The sequence below is a fragment of the Rattus norvegicus genome, chromosome X, assembly GCF_036323735.1.
Source record: "Rattus norvegicus strain BN/NHsdMcwi chromosome X, GRCr8, whole genome shotgun sequence".
Classification (NCBI taxonomy): domain Eukaryota; kingdom Metazoa; phylum Chordata; class Mammalia; order Rodentia; family Muridae; genus Rattus; species Rattus norvegicus.
Genome location: NC_086039.1, coordinates 118787761 through 118803976, shown reverse-complemented (window position 1 = coordinate 118803976; position 16216 = coordinate 118787761). Strand labels below are relative to the sequence as shown.

The 16216-nt window shown below is 34.6% G+C and overlaps 1 protein-coding gene across 8 annotated transcripts in view; it reads left to right on the top strand.

The window, feature by feature from the left end:
* Positions 1-16216, top strand: part of Klhl13 (kelch-like family member 13) — a 164982-nt gene that overhangs the window by 108303 nt on the left and 40463 nt on the right. For all 8 annotated transcript variants that reach the window (NM_001401133.1, NM_001401131.1, NM_001100854.1 and 5 more), the window contains one exon: positions 7234-7372. In NM_001401133.1, coding sequence (NP_001388062.1) covers positions 7234-7372 — 139 coding nt within the window. The remainder of the gene's footprint in view (positions 1-7233; positions 7373-16216) is intronic.

Here is a 16216-nt window from a genome sequence, read left to right as displayed (position 1 = left end):
AAGACTGAACCCACAGTGAACTAGTCTATGGGGGGAGGGCGGCCATGGGGGGAGGGTTGGGAGGGGAACACCCATAAGGAAGGGGAGGGGGGAGGGGGATGTTTGCCCGGAAACCGGGAAAGGGAATAACACTCGAAATGTATATAAGAAATACTCAAGTTAATAAAAAAAAAAAAAAAAAAAAAAAAAAAAAAAAAAAGAATAGGTACTTTTAATTTTTGAAATGCTTATGAATTTTTTAAAGATTTATCTTATTTTTTATTTATGTATTAATGTCTGTGTGTGTGTGTGTGTGTGTGTGTGTATGCATGCATATGCATGCTTGAGCACACACATGCTCCATGTTTGTGCAAATTCTTCTCTTAGGGGCCAGGAAAAGGTGTTGGATTCCCTGGAGCAGGAGTTACAGGCAGTTTTCAACTGCCCCATATGGGTGCTGGGAATCAAACTCATGTTGTCTGGTAGAGTAGCAATATTCATTACTACTAAGCTGTCTATAGCCCTATTTATTATCATTTTTTTGGTGGAATGGGGACAAGGTCCTGAAGTGTTGCCCAGGCTACTCTCAAACTCATAGGCTCAAGAGGTCCTCCCGTATCAGTGTCCCAACTAGTTGAAGGATACAGGCTTGCACCACTAAAAAAAAGTTTTATTTTTATTTTTGTAAATGGCATATTAGCAATTGTACATATTTATAGGCTCCACTGTGATATCTCTACACACACATATAATGTATAATAATCAGAACAATGAAATTGGTATATCTATCTAACCCTGGACATTTGTTATTTCTTTGTTTAGAGAATATTTAAAATATTCACTAACAGGTACTTTTAAGTCTTCAGTTAGTTCTTGTCAATTTAGTTATCCTATATTGTGAATTATTAGAAGTCATCACACTGAATCCAAGGTACCTCTGAACCTTGTACCTATTAACTGTTGCCTCACCATCATCCTTTCCCATACTCAAAGCAGGGGACTTGGGATGCAATTAATTAAATCAGAAAATTACTTGCCTCCAAGAGAATATATTTTATGGTATTTTTTAGTATTTATAAAATGAACTTTTAAATGTGAATCATTGTACAGTTTCCTCTCCCTGCTATTTTTAACTTTTAGCCCTCATGTAATGGAAACAATGTTGGCTCTAGGTTTAGACATGGGTTTGGATTCATAGTTATGATATGTATGTAAGGCATTAAAGTCCCCCGGCTTCAGTTCCCAGTCTTGAAAGTAGGATTGTCATGAGGATTAAGTACCATATGAGAATGTGCCTGGCACAGTGCCTAGTACACAGCAGGTGCCGAGTGAATGATCTTATTCCTATGTTATTATGAACATCAGCTACTTGGTAATTTAGTTCTATTTTGAATATGGTAGATATATGAATTTGAGAAATGCGCACAATCGTTTTTTTTTCACTTTGAAATGCCATTTTGACATATTCTTATGGCCTTGATTATTTTTCTTTTTCTAGATACTTGTATTATCACAGCACAAATAGAATGTTGGGAACAGCAGCTGTTGATAAAAATAAAAACTATTGTTTATACAAAAAGTTACTATTAGTACAGCCATTTCTGATCAATAAGAATAGACTTAACATATATGTTATAAAATTACAAATAGCTTTGTTTTTCTGATTCCTTTCAAGCCTAACCTTATTAAGGTTGTCTATACTTTCCTTAGCCAGCATTTAATTAATGCCTTAATAATACAGGCCGCCATGGTATTTGTAATTTCCTCATATAATAATACTGTGCATTTCATTGGTAAACTGATTTATCAATACTTAAAGTATTGCAGATACTTTTCATTTGTTTTAAACAAATGACTTTAAAATAGATGTTTTACGTTACATATACTGATTTCTTTTATAAATGTTTACTTCAGAAGTTGGAAATTTTGTTCCTGATTTTTATTTTGTAGTTTCCTAATTTTTCACTAATGGAGAGAGATAAAATGGATGAGTATGAATACACAAACATGTCTGATTTATCATTCAGTTTTTGCTCAGGATGGATTGAAGAGTATAAAAATGTATTAATATCTTTAACATTCAATTCATACTTTGAATCTATCTGAAAACTAATGGGAAATGGCTTCTATCATCTTAAGTTTTTGATTCATTTCTCAAGGGTGGAAGGAAATACCTTGACAGATTTAGCACTCAAATTCAAATGAGTATGAGAACAGGTGGCAAAATTTTTCCTCCACCTGCCATGCAACTTTATCACAAGAAATGTTTCATTTAGCAAATGCTGCTGCTAGCACACACTTCTCTACTTCAGAGCAGACAAACAAATGGAGGGAGAGTACTTCTTTGAAGAAAATCCCTTTCTTGATTTTCTTTTAAAACTGTGAGTTTGAAATCTGTCTTTTCCTGGGGGCTGGGATGTGGAAAGAATGAGTCATTGACTTGATTAACTGGCCTGCTTTATGGTACTGCAATACCCTCTCTGGCTGTCTTATGTCTTGTTAGTGTGGCTGTTCTTATGTGCTTGCCCACTGGCAGGAGCATTTGGTTATGATAATATTGTTGATATTGGAATTTAAAAATATTTATGTTATACTTAAAATATTAACTTAAGGGACACAAGTGTTTTGTTATAGTGAAGCTGTGTATAGTATATGCTAGATTTAATATGTATAAGGAAATGATAGCAAGCCAAAAGTCACACTGTGAAATTAACCAATAACTGAATGGAGGGAAACAGTAAAGCTGTTGTTCACATACTTTAAATTTTATTCTGATTCATGTTTTCTCTGACAAATTCCAAGTAATGCAGGAATGTTTAAGGCAGACTATTTCCTGGCAACATCACTGTGCTGTTCCTTATCAAGCTAAAAGTTAATCTGCCAGTGGATAAGTTGGCATACAAAACTTCCCTACCAAGGAAAGTCATGTGGTTTTAATGTATTCTCATGATAATAATTTCAAAAAGTACTAAACTGTTCCCCTTTTCCTTGACAGTGAAATGTCACCTTCCCTGGCTTTTGCATTAAAGATGTATTTGTGGATTGCAGTGATAGAAGCCAAGAAAATGAAATGTGCATTTTATAACTTATCAAGATAATACCTCAATTTTCAGCACAATAGCTGGTTTTAGTCTTTTGGATGTAGAGAGATCTAGGACTGTTTAGAGAGAGTTTGTGAATTTGGACTCAATTCAAATTAGATGTGCCCTCCTATGAAGCACACCAACCAATGTGATTGGCATAGTAATTTATAAGAATATTCAGTTCTTCCTAGAACCTTGAACAAATGAACTTACCCATCACGGCTCTGTATTGGAAATGTTTTAACAAGATTCACAGAGCACTCCTTTCATGACAGTCTCCTAGGATATAGATGCAACGTACAATTCTTCATTATCATAAAAGAAAGAAGACTGGTCTGGTAATTTTTAGAAGTCTCTTTGTCAAGTATCCATTTGGATGAACAGCTCCACGTAGACCCCAGGGATTTCATGCATGTCTGCACTAGTAATTTTGAAAGTATGCCTTGTGTTCTATGCTTTGATAATTTGTAGGTTTACAGATAGACACTTTGTGTTGATTTTCATGCTCAGAGATAGTGAAGAGATTGAACATTTTCATTAACTATTTGTACATGCTTATATGAATTGTGCACTTGTATTCATTTATATTTGTTTTCCTTGAGGTTTTTATAAAATATGGGCAATTTGAGATATGATTACGATGTTGGCTCTACCTTGGTAACAAAAACCAAATGATTAGACTTTATTTTTTTTCAAACAACAGTGTAAGTAAATACACTACTGTGTGTTCAGTTTTTCATGTTTGCATTTGTTTTAGTAAGTGAATCAAGATGCTTCTACCTCTAAACCTATCCTCTTCAAAAGCTTGTGATCATTATTATTTTTTTTTTTGAGTCAACACCTTTGGCTACCTTCATGTGCATTTTATGAAGCATTGGTTTTGTGTTCACTTGTTAGTTGTTTTGAAAATGAAATATGTTCAGTGTACAGGTTTAATTTGGCAGCCATATGTAGACACTAATATAGCAGAAAGATATAAGTTTTGGAAAAACTGATAAAATATTGTCTCCTCTAAATAACCTTTGAGTATTTATGTAATTGCATAGTTTGTTCAAGATTTGCAAGATTATAACTTATTATGTGACAATAAATCCAGTTAAGAGTTGTTTTAAGTAGAATTGAGAAATCGTTATTCCTACATGAAAGATAAAAAAAATGTTATTCTATATAATTACTTTATAAACCTCAGAGCTATTATCTACTGATCTGTTGTAAACACTTGACTTTTAAAAATGTTAGGAATGAGGAGAGCTGAAGTATTTCGTTAGATGGCCTAGAAGATGTAATGGTAATTAATAATCCCCACTGTGTTTTTGTACTGCTCACATTACTTTGTGGAGTCAAGCCAAGGGTTGGGAAATATTTAAAGCATGAAATTACTCAAACACTTCATGGGGAAATTAACCTCTCGATAGCAGGATTCCACATCTTTAGCAAAATTGATATTTTTGCTGGAGAACATTTTGACATACAGAATTGTCCTGTGCACTGTAGTATTCTCCAGCAACGTCCGAAGAGATGGCAGTAATTGCTTACCCTCCCTCAGCTGCTACAGTAAAAATGTCCATTGTCAAGGGATATGTGCATGGCAAGGGGCAAGACTTGGAAAGAAAATTCTGTCCTTTCTACTACCTTTTGAGAACCATTTTGACATGCATATTCCTGTAACTAAATGCCTTGAAAAATGTTTTTTAAGAGAAAAATTTTTGTCTGATAAACATTCTCTATAACATGATATAATTGAGGTCTGGGCTTTACAAAAAGAAAGATATTACTTCCTTTCAGTGTCGAAGAACAATGTTCTTCCTTGCAGTCAATAAACTTGGTCTCCTAAGAAGGTTGACATGTCATGTACTGTTACTGGTGCAGAAATAATAAGGAGTGATTTGAATGTTAAAGAGTTAGTCGCCTCAGTATTCCAGAAGTCAACTATGAGGGCCTCTTCAGCTTTCAAAGTAATTAATTACAAAGCTAGTTATCTCCCCTTGCCATGAAAGGGTTGCATTTTCATAGAAGCCTCAATTTTGAGAGCACAGGACAATGGACAAATGAACAAACTGTTATATATAGTTTATTCAATGAAGCAACTTCTAAGGTTTTTTATAAGGACAGAGAAGCTCCAGCTTTACCCCTGTCCTTGTTGCAAAACAAAAATTGATGGTCATTTAAACACTGCATGATGAAGAAACATCTTTGGAATGATTCACAGAAATGAGATTCCATATTCAGTTACAGGACATAAATTAAGCCTCTCATGCCAGGCTATGTGTAAGGAATATAGAAATTAATAGCACAGTCTGCTTGAATTTGCTATTAAAATACTTTTAGATAGATAGATATTTTCTGGGATAGAGACATGCTTCACCATCTATCTCTTTCTGACTTTTCCAATTGATTCTATAAATTCCAGTGCCTATCTACAAACATGTATATGAGTATTTTGTATGTTATATAAGTTATATAAATATATATAGTATATATTCTTTTAAAGCTATTTCTGAAATTTTAATGGAAAGCTCTGTTCATTTTCTTTTATTCTTGTCAAAATTTTATTATAACTATTTCTATTAAATATCAAGGAGAGATGAATAAGACATACTTATGTATTATTAATGCATTTTTCATTATATTATGGCTCTAATGTCATTAAGAAGAATTGATGTTAGCCTTAAAACAAGAATTTCTGCTAATTATTACAGGATTTAAAACCACTTGATTGGTGTCAGTATTTAAAATGTAACATCTTTGTGTACAAAGTAGCTATAGTATTATAACCGTTTCTAATTACAATTCAGCAGGTCAGGTTATAGATATTACAGGAAAAGGGTAAAATGATCCAGTTAAGAAATCGAGTAATTTAAAATTCAGGAAGTTTTAATAAAAGTTGATCTTTCTTTTTCTAATATCCACTTAGTGGTATCTATCAAGAATGTACAAAGCAAACCAATTCAAAGCCAAGGACTCCTTGTTCTTAGAAACCATGTTAGCTATGAAGAGGTAACAATACCAAAGGCCTCTTATAAGAAATAATGACAGGTCATATCAGGGTGTTCATTTTAGTATAACCTTAGGAAGCCCCTTTAACTATCAAAGGTTTCACTGTAGTTTCTGGTAATTAAGTAACTGTACATTCTGCAATCCTTTCTATGACTCTTATATACATGCATATTATGTTAAGTAGTAATATGGATTCCTTACTCTTATCTATTTCTTTGAAAAAACTGGAGATGTTAGTAGAATACAGTTATTTCTTTGAACAGTCTCAAATTGAGAAAAGAGCTAACATTTTTATTCCATGTGTGAATTGACTAGAACTAATGACAACATGAAGTATTGCGGTAATATATTGCACTGATTTTTTTTTTAACTTTTATTAGTGTGGGTGGATAGGAATTGGAACAATGCTAGATTTAAATCAAAATCTTGACTCATTCACTTGAATAACCTGGATAAGTTATTTCTAACACTTCCTTTGTCTTCCTTAAGGAAAAAGGAGATAGGGGCTAGAGAGATAGCTCAGGGTAAGAGCATTTATTCCTCTTGCAGAGGACCCAAATTCACTTTTCAGCACTCACATTGTGTCTCACAAGCCTCTGGAACACCAGTTCTAGGGGATCTGACTCTGTCTTCTAAACTTTGAGGGTACTAGGCACTCTTGTGGTGCATAGACCTACATGAAGGTGGATATTCAAGCATAATAAATGAAATATAAAAGAAAAGAAAGGGGGAGCTAATAATAGGACATTTTTCATTAGGCTGTGTTAAAGCAAAAAATTCATGAGGGTAAAATTCTTGGCAAGTACTTGAGAGAGAATATACATCATTTGGATCCTTGAAATTAAACCTAGCCATGAAGTACACAACAATTTGATGACATTGCCATCAGAATAGTAAAATACATAAAGCAAACATGGTCACCCTAAAAGTTCCTTGAGACTGCAGCTTAAAACTCTTTTAGTTGATTTCTCAGTTCTTCTCTACGATTTCTTTCCTTTGAAAAGCATCTTAAGTATGAATGTTTCTTCTGTGCTATGGAATGGTGTGAGATTAGAATACAGTGAAAGAAATCTCAACATATTCCATAGCTAGATCAGCAGCAGCTAAATAGTTTCAGTATTGTGAATTATGTACATTCTAACTTTTTCTTTTCTTTTGATTTAAAAAATTTCAGATCACTTGTGGAAGAGGAAGACCAGCACTTGAAACTGTGCCTTGGAAGTGAAATGGGCCTCTCTTCCCATTTGCAGTCTTGCAAGGCAGGAAGTACACGCATCTTTACCAGCAACAGCCACAGTTCTGTGGTGTTACAGGTAATCTTGACTGCTCTTTTGGCAGGATTTGTATAGGTACAAAACCTTCCAGTTTTTGTTGTTACTGTTGTGAGGTGCAGGATATCCGTAATTGGGAAGGCTGTTAATGTGTAGGGATGGGAAGAGAAGGTGCATGGGAATTTTCTGTTGTGAGCTCATCTCTTGTTTATACAATATTTCTCAGAAATAGAATCTATTACTTAGAAAAACAAACAAACCCCCACCAATGTAGAAATCTTGATTTAAAAAAGAACGTGTTCTTGAGTTTTAAATTATTGCTATAGTTCTGTTTCTATTTTATGTAAAGAGTATCTTGCCAGTATGTCACATTCTTTTGCATTTATTTTTTTTAAAATTTCATTCATATCCAAACACACATGCATGCACGCACGTAGGCACACACACTATTTTTACATCATTTCCTCTCACTTCTCATTCCTCCCTAAAGAATATCATGTTTACCAACATCAACTCTCTAATTTCTATTATATGCGAAAGTAAAAGTCACAAGTTTTCTATTATAAATATTCTAGTTTCTTATCACTCCTACAGTTATCATTGCCATAGTCCTCCTAAATATCATGTTTACTTGATATCTCAGTTCTCATTGGCCAAGTAAGTACAGGAGTAGGGATGGAGAATACTTCCTGTAATCCCCATTCATAGGTGTAAGAGTTAAAAAATAACATGAAAGGAAGGGGCAGAAAACAAAAGAAACACAAGCCACAGAGATTTGGAACTATTTTGCATGGACATCGATATTCTAGGTGACCTTCCTCCCTTCTAAAACCTCTGTTCCTACCTCCCTACCTTCTCCTCCAATGATGGGCCTCATTTTATCTTGTCTGCCTTCACTTGCATAATGACATCAACCTACACTTTACCCTTTCTGTCTAATTAAAAAAAAACTTTTAAGTGTGAGCTGAGCACAACTATTAGCAATTTTAATGTAAAAGTATAAAAAAATGCCTAACACCCAGTCTAACATTTTAACAGTCAAACAGAACATTTAGTTGTCTATTCCAGCTTAAGAAAGGCTTAAAATCTATTTTATATCCTGGCTAGCTTGTATACTATCTGATAACTATTTAATTACATATATATTATCAAAGTTAAAAGGCCTGGGTAGTCTATGAGACTATAATCAGTTTTCAACCCCATCAGAAATCTGAGAATGACCAATATATCTGTAAATATAGAAAGCCTAACATGGCTTCTAGGACTGAGACAGGTTGTAGAGACAGTTTTCTACTTCCATAGTCCTCTATTAGCAACATGTGAGAGCAAATCTTCAGCCTTCTGGCCTAGGATCATCTGACAGGAAGAAAATCTAAACTTGTATCAAATAAAATTTTGTACCAATATAAAAGATTATAACTTTAGCTTAGTAACAAATATAAGGATTTTGAACCATTTTAAAACAATGGGATAAAGCACAGACGTATCTGTGTAATGCTCATGATAGATACATACTCATACTCATGTCTTTAGACCACTCATTGTAACCCTGCTAATGTGCTAAACAGTTTGAATGTGTTAAACTGAATATTGATCACTACTATAGTTCAAAGCTATGGCTCCAAAATTTTAGTGCATGTTAGGATCATAAGAAGGACATGTTAAAACACTGAGCACTGACTCTCAACCCAGAGGTACTGAATCAAAAGTCTTGGGTATGACCTAATAATTCCTATTTCTAGCAACTTCTCAGATGCTGCTTTAACCCAGAAAATATACAGTGTACACCCAATTTCCACAGGAAATTTTTTTCCAGAACTTACCACAGGGATCAAAATTTTCTCAAATTCATTACATGAAATAGCACAGTGTTTCCCTTTAACCTGAGTCCTCTGTATACTTGAAGTCATCTCTAGACTGTTGATATAATAGAGTTTAAACATTCTATAAATAGGTGCTGTATTGATTTCTTTATGGACAGATGACATGAAGGAGAGTACAGAAATACCATGTTCAGTATATATGCAAATATTCTAGCGTTTATTTACTGTACAGTTTATCCACAGTTGTTGAATTTTCAAATATACAGTAGTACCACTGTTTAGAGGCAAGAATCTTCCTCTGAGATTCCTCAAGAAAAATAGAATCTTTTCTGGATGGATGAATAGATAAGACAATAGAGAGATGGACTATAAGTCATTATTACAGCAGAGGAACATAAACAATAGCTTAAATATTTTCCCATTAAGGTTTTTGTTTCTGTTTAGTCATATATTCTTTTGATTTGGTACATAGATATATTCTACTTTTTTGTTTATTTTAAGACAAGGTCTTGTTCAGTAGCCTGGGATGGCCTGAAGCTTACTGTGTAGTCTAAATATCCTTGAACTGAGGCAGTCCTCCTATCTCAGCCCCCTAAACAGAATAAATACAGATACATACAAATGTCTGAGGAACATTTAAAAATGTTCAACATCCTTAGCCATAAGAAAAATGCAAATTTAAACTACTTTGATATTTCATCTTAGCCCAGACATAGTGGCTAAGATCAATAAAACAAATGACAGCAAGTGTTAGTGAAGATGTAAGGGAGGAGGGAAGACATATTCACTGATGGTGAAATTACAGACTGGTATAATTACTCTGGAAATCAGCGTAGAGGTTTCTCACAAAGCTGAAAATCAGTCTAGCATACAATCCAGCTCTTCCACTCTTGAACACTCAAAGGATTCTACATCTTACTATAGAAATGCTTGTTCATCCATGTTCATTGATACTCTACTCATAATAGGCAGGAAATAGGATGGACAAACCAAAAATATGCATTTGCATCATAGAATATTATTGAACTGTTATGAAAAATAAAATTGTGACATACACAAATAAAGAGTGGAACTGGAAACAGTCATCTTGAGTGATATAACCCAGACCCAGATAGGCAAACACCATATTTTTTTCTCATATAGGTAGATGTTAGTTATGAATCTTTACATATTATATTTAATTTTCAATACTCACAGAAGTTACATAAATAGTAGGGGGCCATATGGAAGGAGGGAATCTTTCCAGCAAAAGAAGATAGAATATAGTGGTATAGAGGGGCGAAGAGGAATAATAAAATAAGCTGGATTAAATGGATGGTGTATGGGAGGTCAGTGTGGGGGAGGGAACATAAGGAGGGAAAACAAATACTGGAGGCCTTTTCAAAAAGCCATATGGAAACCTATTACTGTAGAAACATCCTAAAATATATACATAATTCATACACAAAAGGATTTAAGTGGCATTATCCTATAACTGGGGGACAATACTCCAACTAGACACCATGTGCTAGCAAATAAAAACACTAGTACCAGGACCTGGTTATCTTCTTGAGTTCAGGAATAGTGATAGCCCAAAGACCCCTAAGCATTGTAGGCTGTTGCCTTTGCTCTTGCTTAGCCTCTAGAACCCGATTGTAAGACCTAAGTGAGGAAAACACTAAATACTTGAGTCATAAAACATGGGAAATTAAAGCAAGTACAGACCTGGAAGCTTCACCCTGCTGACTAGAAGTTGCTATGCAATCTACTGAAGGAGAATAGCAGTCCTCAGTTGTGATCTCTGTGAGGTACAGTAATGGCTTTTCCTGGCCAGATACTGCTCTAATAGTGGCACAAATTTTAGGAGTACTAATGTTTTCTTGGCTATAAGATCCACTCCAGCGGATGGAGCCCATACATGAAACTGTTATTGAAGCCATATATACTCTGCCTATACTGGTTGTGGTTCATAGGAGAGAATACTACTGTTTTCTGCTAAAATGACACAATATTCAAACAGCTCCTAATGGGTCCAATGACCTATTGTTATACTCACAGTTTAGTGCAAATCTCAACCCTCACCTGAAAAGCTACTTCTTTCAATAGCTTTCAGAGTGACCAACAACTGGACAGTGTGTAAATAACAACAGAGGAAAAATTTTACACCCAAATAGGAAATCTGGGTCATGCCCTCCCATAAAGTTTCAAGAATCAAGAGTGTAAGTAAGTGCCAGAGGCAGAAGTGTTGGGTGGCTACGAAGAGATAGTGTTTTCCAGACACAATAGGAGAAGTGCACATCTGAACTTACAGTGCAAACTCAAGACAGACAAAATCCTAGCTGCAGGGGGACTGGGATCAGTTCAAAGTCCTCCTACCCCTAGCTAAGGGGCTATAGGCATTTGATAGCTGCAGAAAGAGCTTTGTTTTCTTTAAAAACAAAAACAAAGAAACAAAAATAAAAAAGTTTGCTTTCTTTAATAGTATGACTCATGAGTAAATAAGCCATACTCTAGGGCAGGCCTCACACATGGACTATGCAAATTGAAATTGGTGAGTTAAATGAGGAGGAAGAGGAAGAAGGACGAGGAAGGGGAAGCAGAAGGAGGAGGAGGAAGAAGAAGAGGAGGAGGAGGAGGAGAGGAGTAGCAAAATTGGGTGTGGATAGATCTGGGAAGAAGAGTTGGGAGAGGAAATGTATTAAAATACATAGTATGAAATTCTCAAATTATTAATAAAATATTATTTTTTAAAAAGTATGTTACCACAAACAGATTTTTAGGACTAAGCACTAACAGGGAACCTTTTCTATCTAATTTTGGATGGCTGGTTGTCAAGGGAATAAGCCAGAGAAATGTTTAATATATAAATGTTATCATTGTGTTAAAATTAGCAACAGTACAAACTCCAGCATGAGAGGGGTGATTACTCCATGGGGAGCAACTGTTTTTAGGAATTCTTGCCTTGAATGATTACCCATTTCCAAACTGTAATGAACATAACTTGGTTCGTATAGTGCAACCCAAACTAGAATTGTAATTATAGTATTACTAGTCTGTTATCTGACTTTGAGAAAATCACTTATCTTCTCTGGACCTTTTTCCTTATTCGTAAACTAGGTGAAGTAGATGAAGATTAAGTATCACAATTTTGGAAAAGTGAGATCTGTGATAAATATTTGTTTTCCTTCCATCCAAGCTAAATAGAAAAGAGATCAGGGAAACTGTAGCTGATCAGAAGTGATGGGTACACCAAATAAGGTATCCATCTGTTTGGGCTGAGTGACTCCAGAAGATTAGTCATCTTTAGTAAATAGGCTGCAACAAATTAGGCTGTCAAAGTGCCTAGAAAGACATTTGATAAGTCATCATCTTGGATTCCTAGAACCTTGAACAAATCCCAGAAGAATCCATGATGAAGTTAGCAGTACAAATTACACATACTGAAGTAAGATTACCTAGAGTTAGCTTAAGGGGTGATTGTTAAAGTCAAGGGTAACCTCATTGCCCCCCCAATTCTGAACTTCTGCATCTGTGCTTGCTTGCTTCGGTTTATTATCCTGGGTTGTCACTTTCTTTTACAATGTATGGAGTCCTATAATGATAGCTCTTGGTTTCATATATATCAGGCTCATTTAACATTTGAATGAGAGCTTTATTGAGATGAAATTCATATACCATATAATTCACCTAGTTAAAGTGTATGAGTCAGTGGGGTTTAGACTGTTCATGGGATTTTGCAACTATCACAGTCGTCTATTTTAGATTATCCTCTCAATATAAGAAAACCTTTATCTGCTAGCAAGTACATGACATCTACTGCCAAACTCTTTCTTGTCTCTAGCCATTAATCTCTCTAGCTTCATATATTCTCAGCACTTGATATATATGAAGTTACAACTATATGTCCTTGTGACTCATTTCTTTTAGTAAGAGTATAAAGTTTTCAAGGTTCATCCATGTTATAGCATGCAACAAACTCTCTTTCTATGACCAAGCAATATCCCATTGTGTGGATGTATTACATTTTATTCAACCATTTGTTTATTGATGGGCACTTGGTGACTTCTAGTGTTTAGCTTATGAACAATGCTTTTATTTACTAATATTCTAGTTTCTTTTTGGTATGAGTCTAGGAATAGAATTTCTTGGTCCTGTGATAATTGTATGCATAAACTTTTGAAGCATTACCAGAGTGTTTGCACTATTTTTTGTCTGTACTGTGATTGCAGACACTTCTGGTTTCTTTACAGTATAATGAATATATATATATATGTATGTATATATATATATATATATATATATATATATATATATATATATACACACACACACACATGTTGCATGCTCCTTGACATGGAGTACAGTAAAGAAAGCATGTATTACAGTCTCCTTGACAATTCTTTGGTTTGTTTTGGCATTATGTCCATCTGAGCAGGTGTGAAGTACTACTTGTGGTTTCGATTTGCATTTCCCCAATTACTAATTATGTTGAACAGCTTTTCATTTGTGCTTATTGTCATTTTTATGCTATCTTTGGGGAAATATCTGTTTAGAATTTTGGCCCAGTTTTTAATTGCAGCACTTATCTCTCTAGTATTTAATAATAAATATTGCCTTCTATAACATAGATACAAATACTTATAAATGGTTTGCCAGCATTTCTCACAATAACTTCAGTCTTATGTTCCTTCATTGTTCTGTTAAAGCTATGTCAATTTCTAATCCATTCAACCACCTAGCCCTACCTTTGGCATTAGCATAGAAGAGTTTCAGTTTTTCACTGCCCTCAAAATTTGCACCATTCTTTCATGTATCATGGTTCTTATTCCTCTTTCCTCTCCCAAGAATGTCCTTTCTTTTCTCCGTTCTATTTATTTATTTCTATTTATTCATAAAGACTCATCTTAAATGTTACATTTTGGCAACGTGCTTCTACTTTTATTTTGGGGGCTATTTTTTAAATGTATGTTTTTCAGACACATAGAACATAAAAGTATACCTGTTAATGAGTGGTATTATTGGTACATGGTAGGTTGTATATTTAAATAAGATTAAATATGTTCAAATATTTACCATTTCTTGATGGTAAAATGTTTCAAAAGATTTCAAAGAACTTTTTAAACTTTGTGATACAATGCTTGTTATCTAGAGGCACCCAGCTAGGCAAATAGCATACCAGAGCCTTTGTTCATATCTAATTGCAGCTTAACAACCATTGATCTACTTCTCCCATCAAAGCTTTTTTGTGACTAAAGCAACTACTGACTTCTACTATATTCATGTAATTCAGCCCTTGATAAATGTGGGCTCTAGGAAGGATTTCTTTTTTCTTTTTTTTTTTTTTTTGGTTCTTTTTTTTCAGAGCTGGGAACCGAACCCAGGGACTTGCGCTTCCTAGGTAAGCGCTCTACCACTGAGCTAAATCCCCAACCCCAGGAAGGATTTCTAAATGTTCTTTCTGTATGCCTTGTGTTCTAGTGCTAGGGCACATGAGTATTCTCCATAAATATTCAGCTTTGATTTTTTAATATTGTCTATCATTAAAAGAGGCAATGCAAGTAAAGAGCTTAGCCTCATATTTGGCATAGAGGAACCACTCAGTGCCTTTTTGCTGTTCTTAGGAATATTATTTATGGGATGAATAAATTTAGATGGCAGTTTGTGATGCATTTATGTATAGTCTTGCCTCATTGACGCATGAAAATAGATCATGAGACAGAAATGGCAAACATTGTCATATCCACCTTATATAAAGGGATACTGAATATCCCAAAAGCTAGGAGGCCTGCCTCAGATTCATATACCCATTTAGATGGCACATACTTGATTCAGCTTTTCTGACTCTGTGCATGTACTTATACTCTAAATTTGTTGTAAACCATTTTACCTTTGGAAATGCCATCTCTTTCAAATATTAACTGTTCCTTAGCCAGGATTTTAAAAACATATCAATTGAAGCTAGCAATTTACACAATGGTACAGTAATTTCATTCTTCAAAGAAATAGTAATATTATACAGATCATCTCCTTCTTTGCTTGTTCTTCCCTTCCTCTGCATTTGGAAGCCCTGTTATTAGGACAAGGAGACCATAACAAGGGGACCACGCTTTAACTGGTACCTAAACCCATAAAACTTAAAAATACCCCAGTGTTCTGACCATTGAGACTGGTAATTGACCACCTCCCTTCCTAGTGACTGTCACACTCATCTGTCCATGTTTTTCTCCACTTTAGCTATTTATTTTCTCTGCATAATTTTAGTGCTAAAGTCACTGTAAGGTATTATGGTATATCCTTAAGTTATAACCTACCTAATAGAATGATTAGAACAGAGTTGTTTAAAAAGCATAGGCAAAGTAATGATGCCCTGCTCTCTACTGGTTTAGTGCCATGGTATACTTAGTTTAAAGTAAATGTTTGGGTTATTGATCATGGCAGGTTGATAACTTACCTCGTTTCAAAATTTTATGATCATAAGGGAAACAATTTTAAAAGGATATTGTAGATCCTGACATGGTAGTGAAACACCTTTAATTCTAGCACTCAGGAGGCAGAGGCAGATAGAGCTCTGTGAGGAGGTCAAGGACAGCCTACTCTACAGAGTTCCTTGATATCCATTTTTTTTAAGTCAACAAAGCAAACAAATGAAAGTCAGTCACTTCTAGCATTTTATACAGAAAGCATTGATTGTCTTCTTTCAGTATTTGGTAGATTGTACCAGTGAAAGTCATCTTGCTGTAAGTGTTTTAAGGGAGAGTTTTAAGTACAAATTCAGTTTTAAAACTATATAGATATTCACGTTATCTGATTCATGTCTTTCAATTGATCCATGTCAATTAAGTTATCAAATTTGATTGGCAGTTATTCAGATATCTAGAGTTGATTATCAATTCCCTCAATTCTGATATTAGTTATTTGTATCTCTAGCCATTAGATCTCAAGTTTCATTTACCTGTGTCCCTGTAAGTGCATGTGGGCGTGTGGGCGTGCATGCATGTGTGCATGTGTGGTTTAAGGATATCCTTAAAGAAACCCTTTTTGTCTTTATTATTCTTTTGTTGTGATTTGTTTCATATTTTAATTG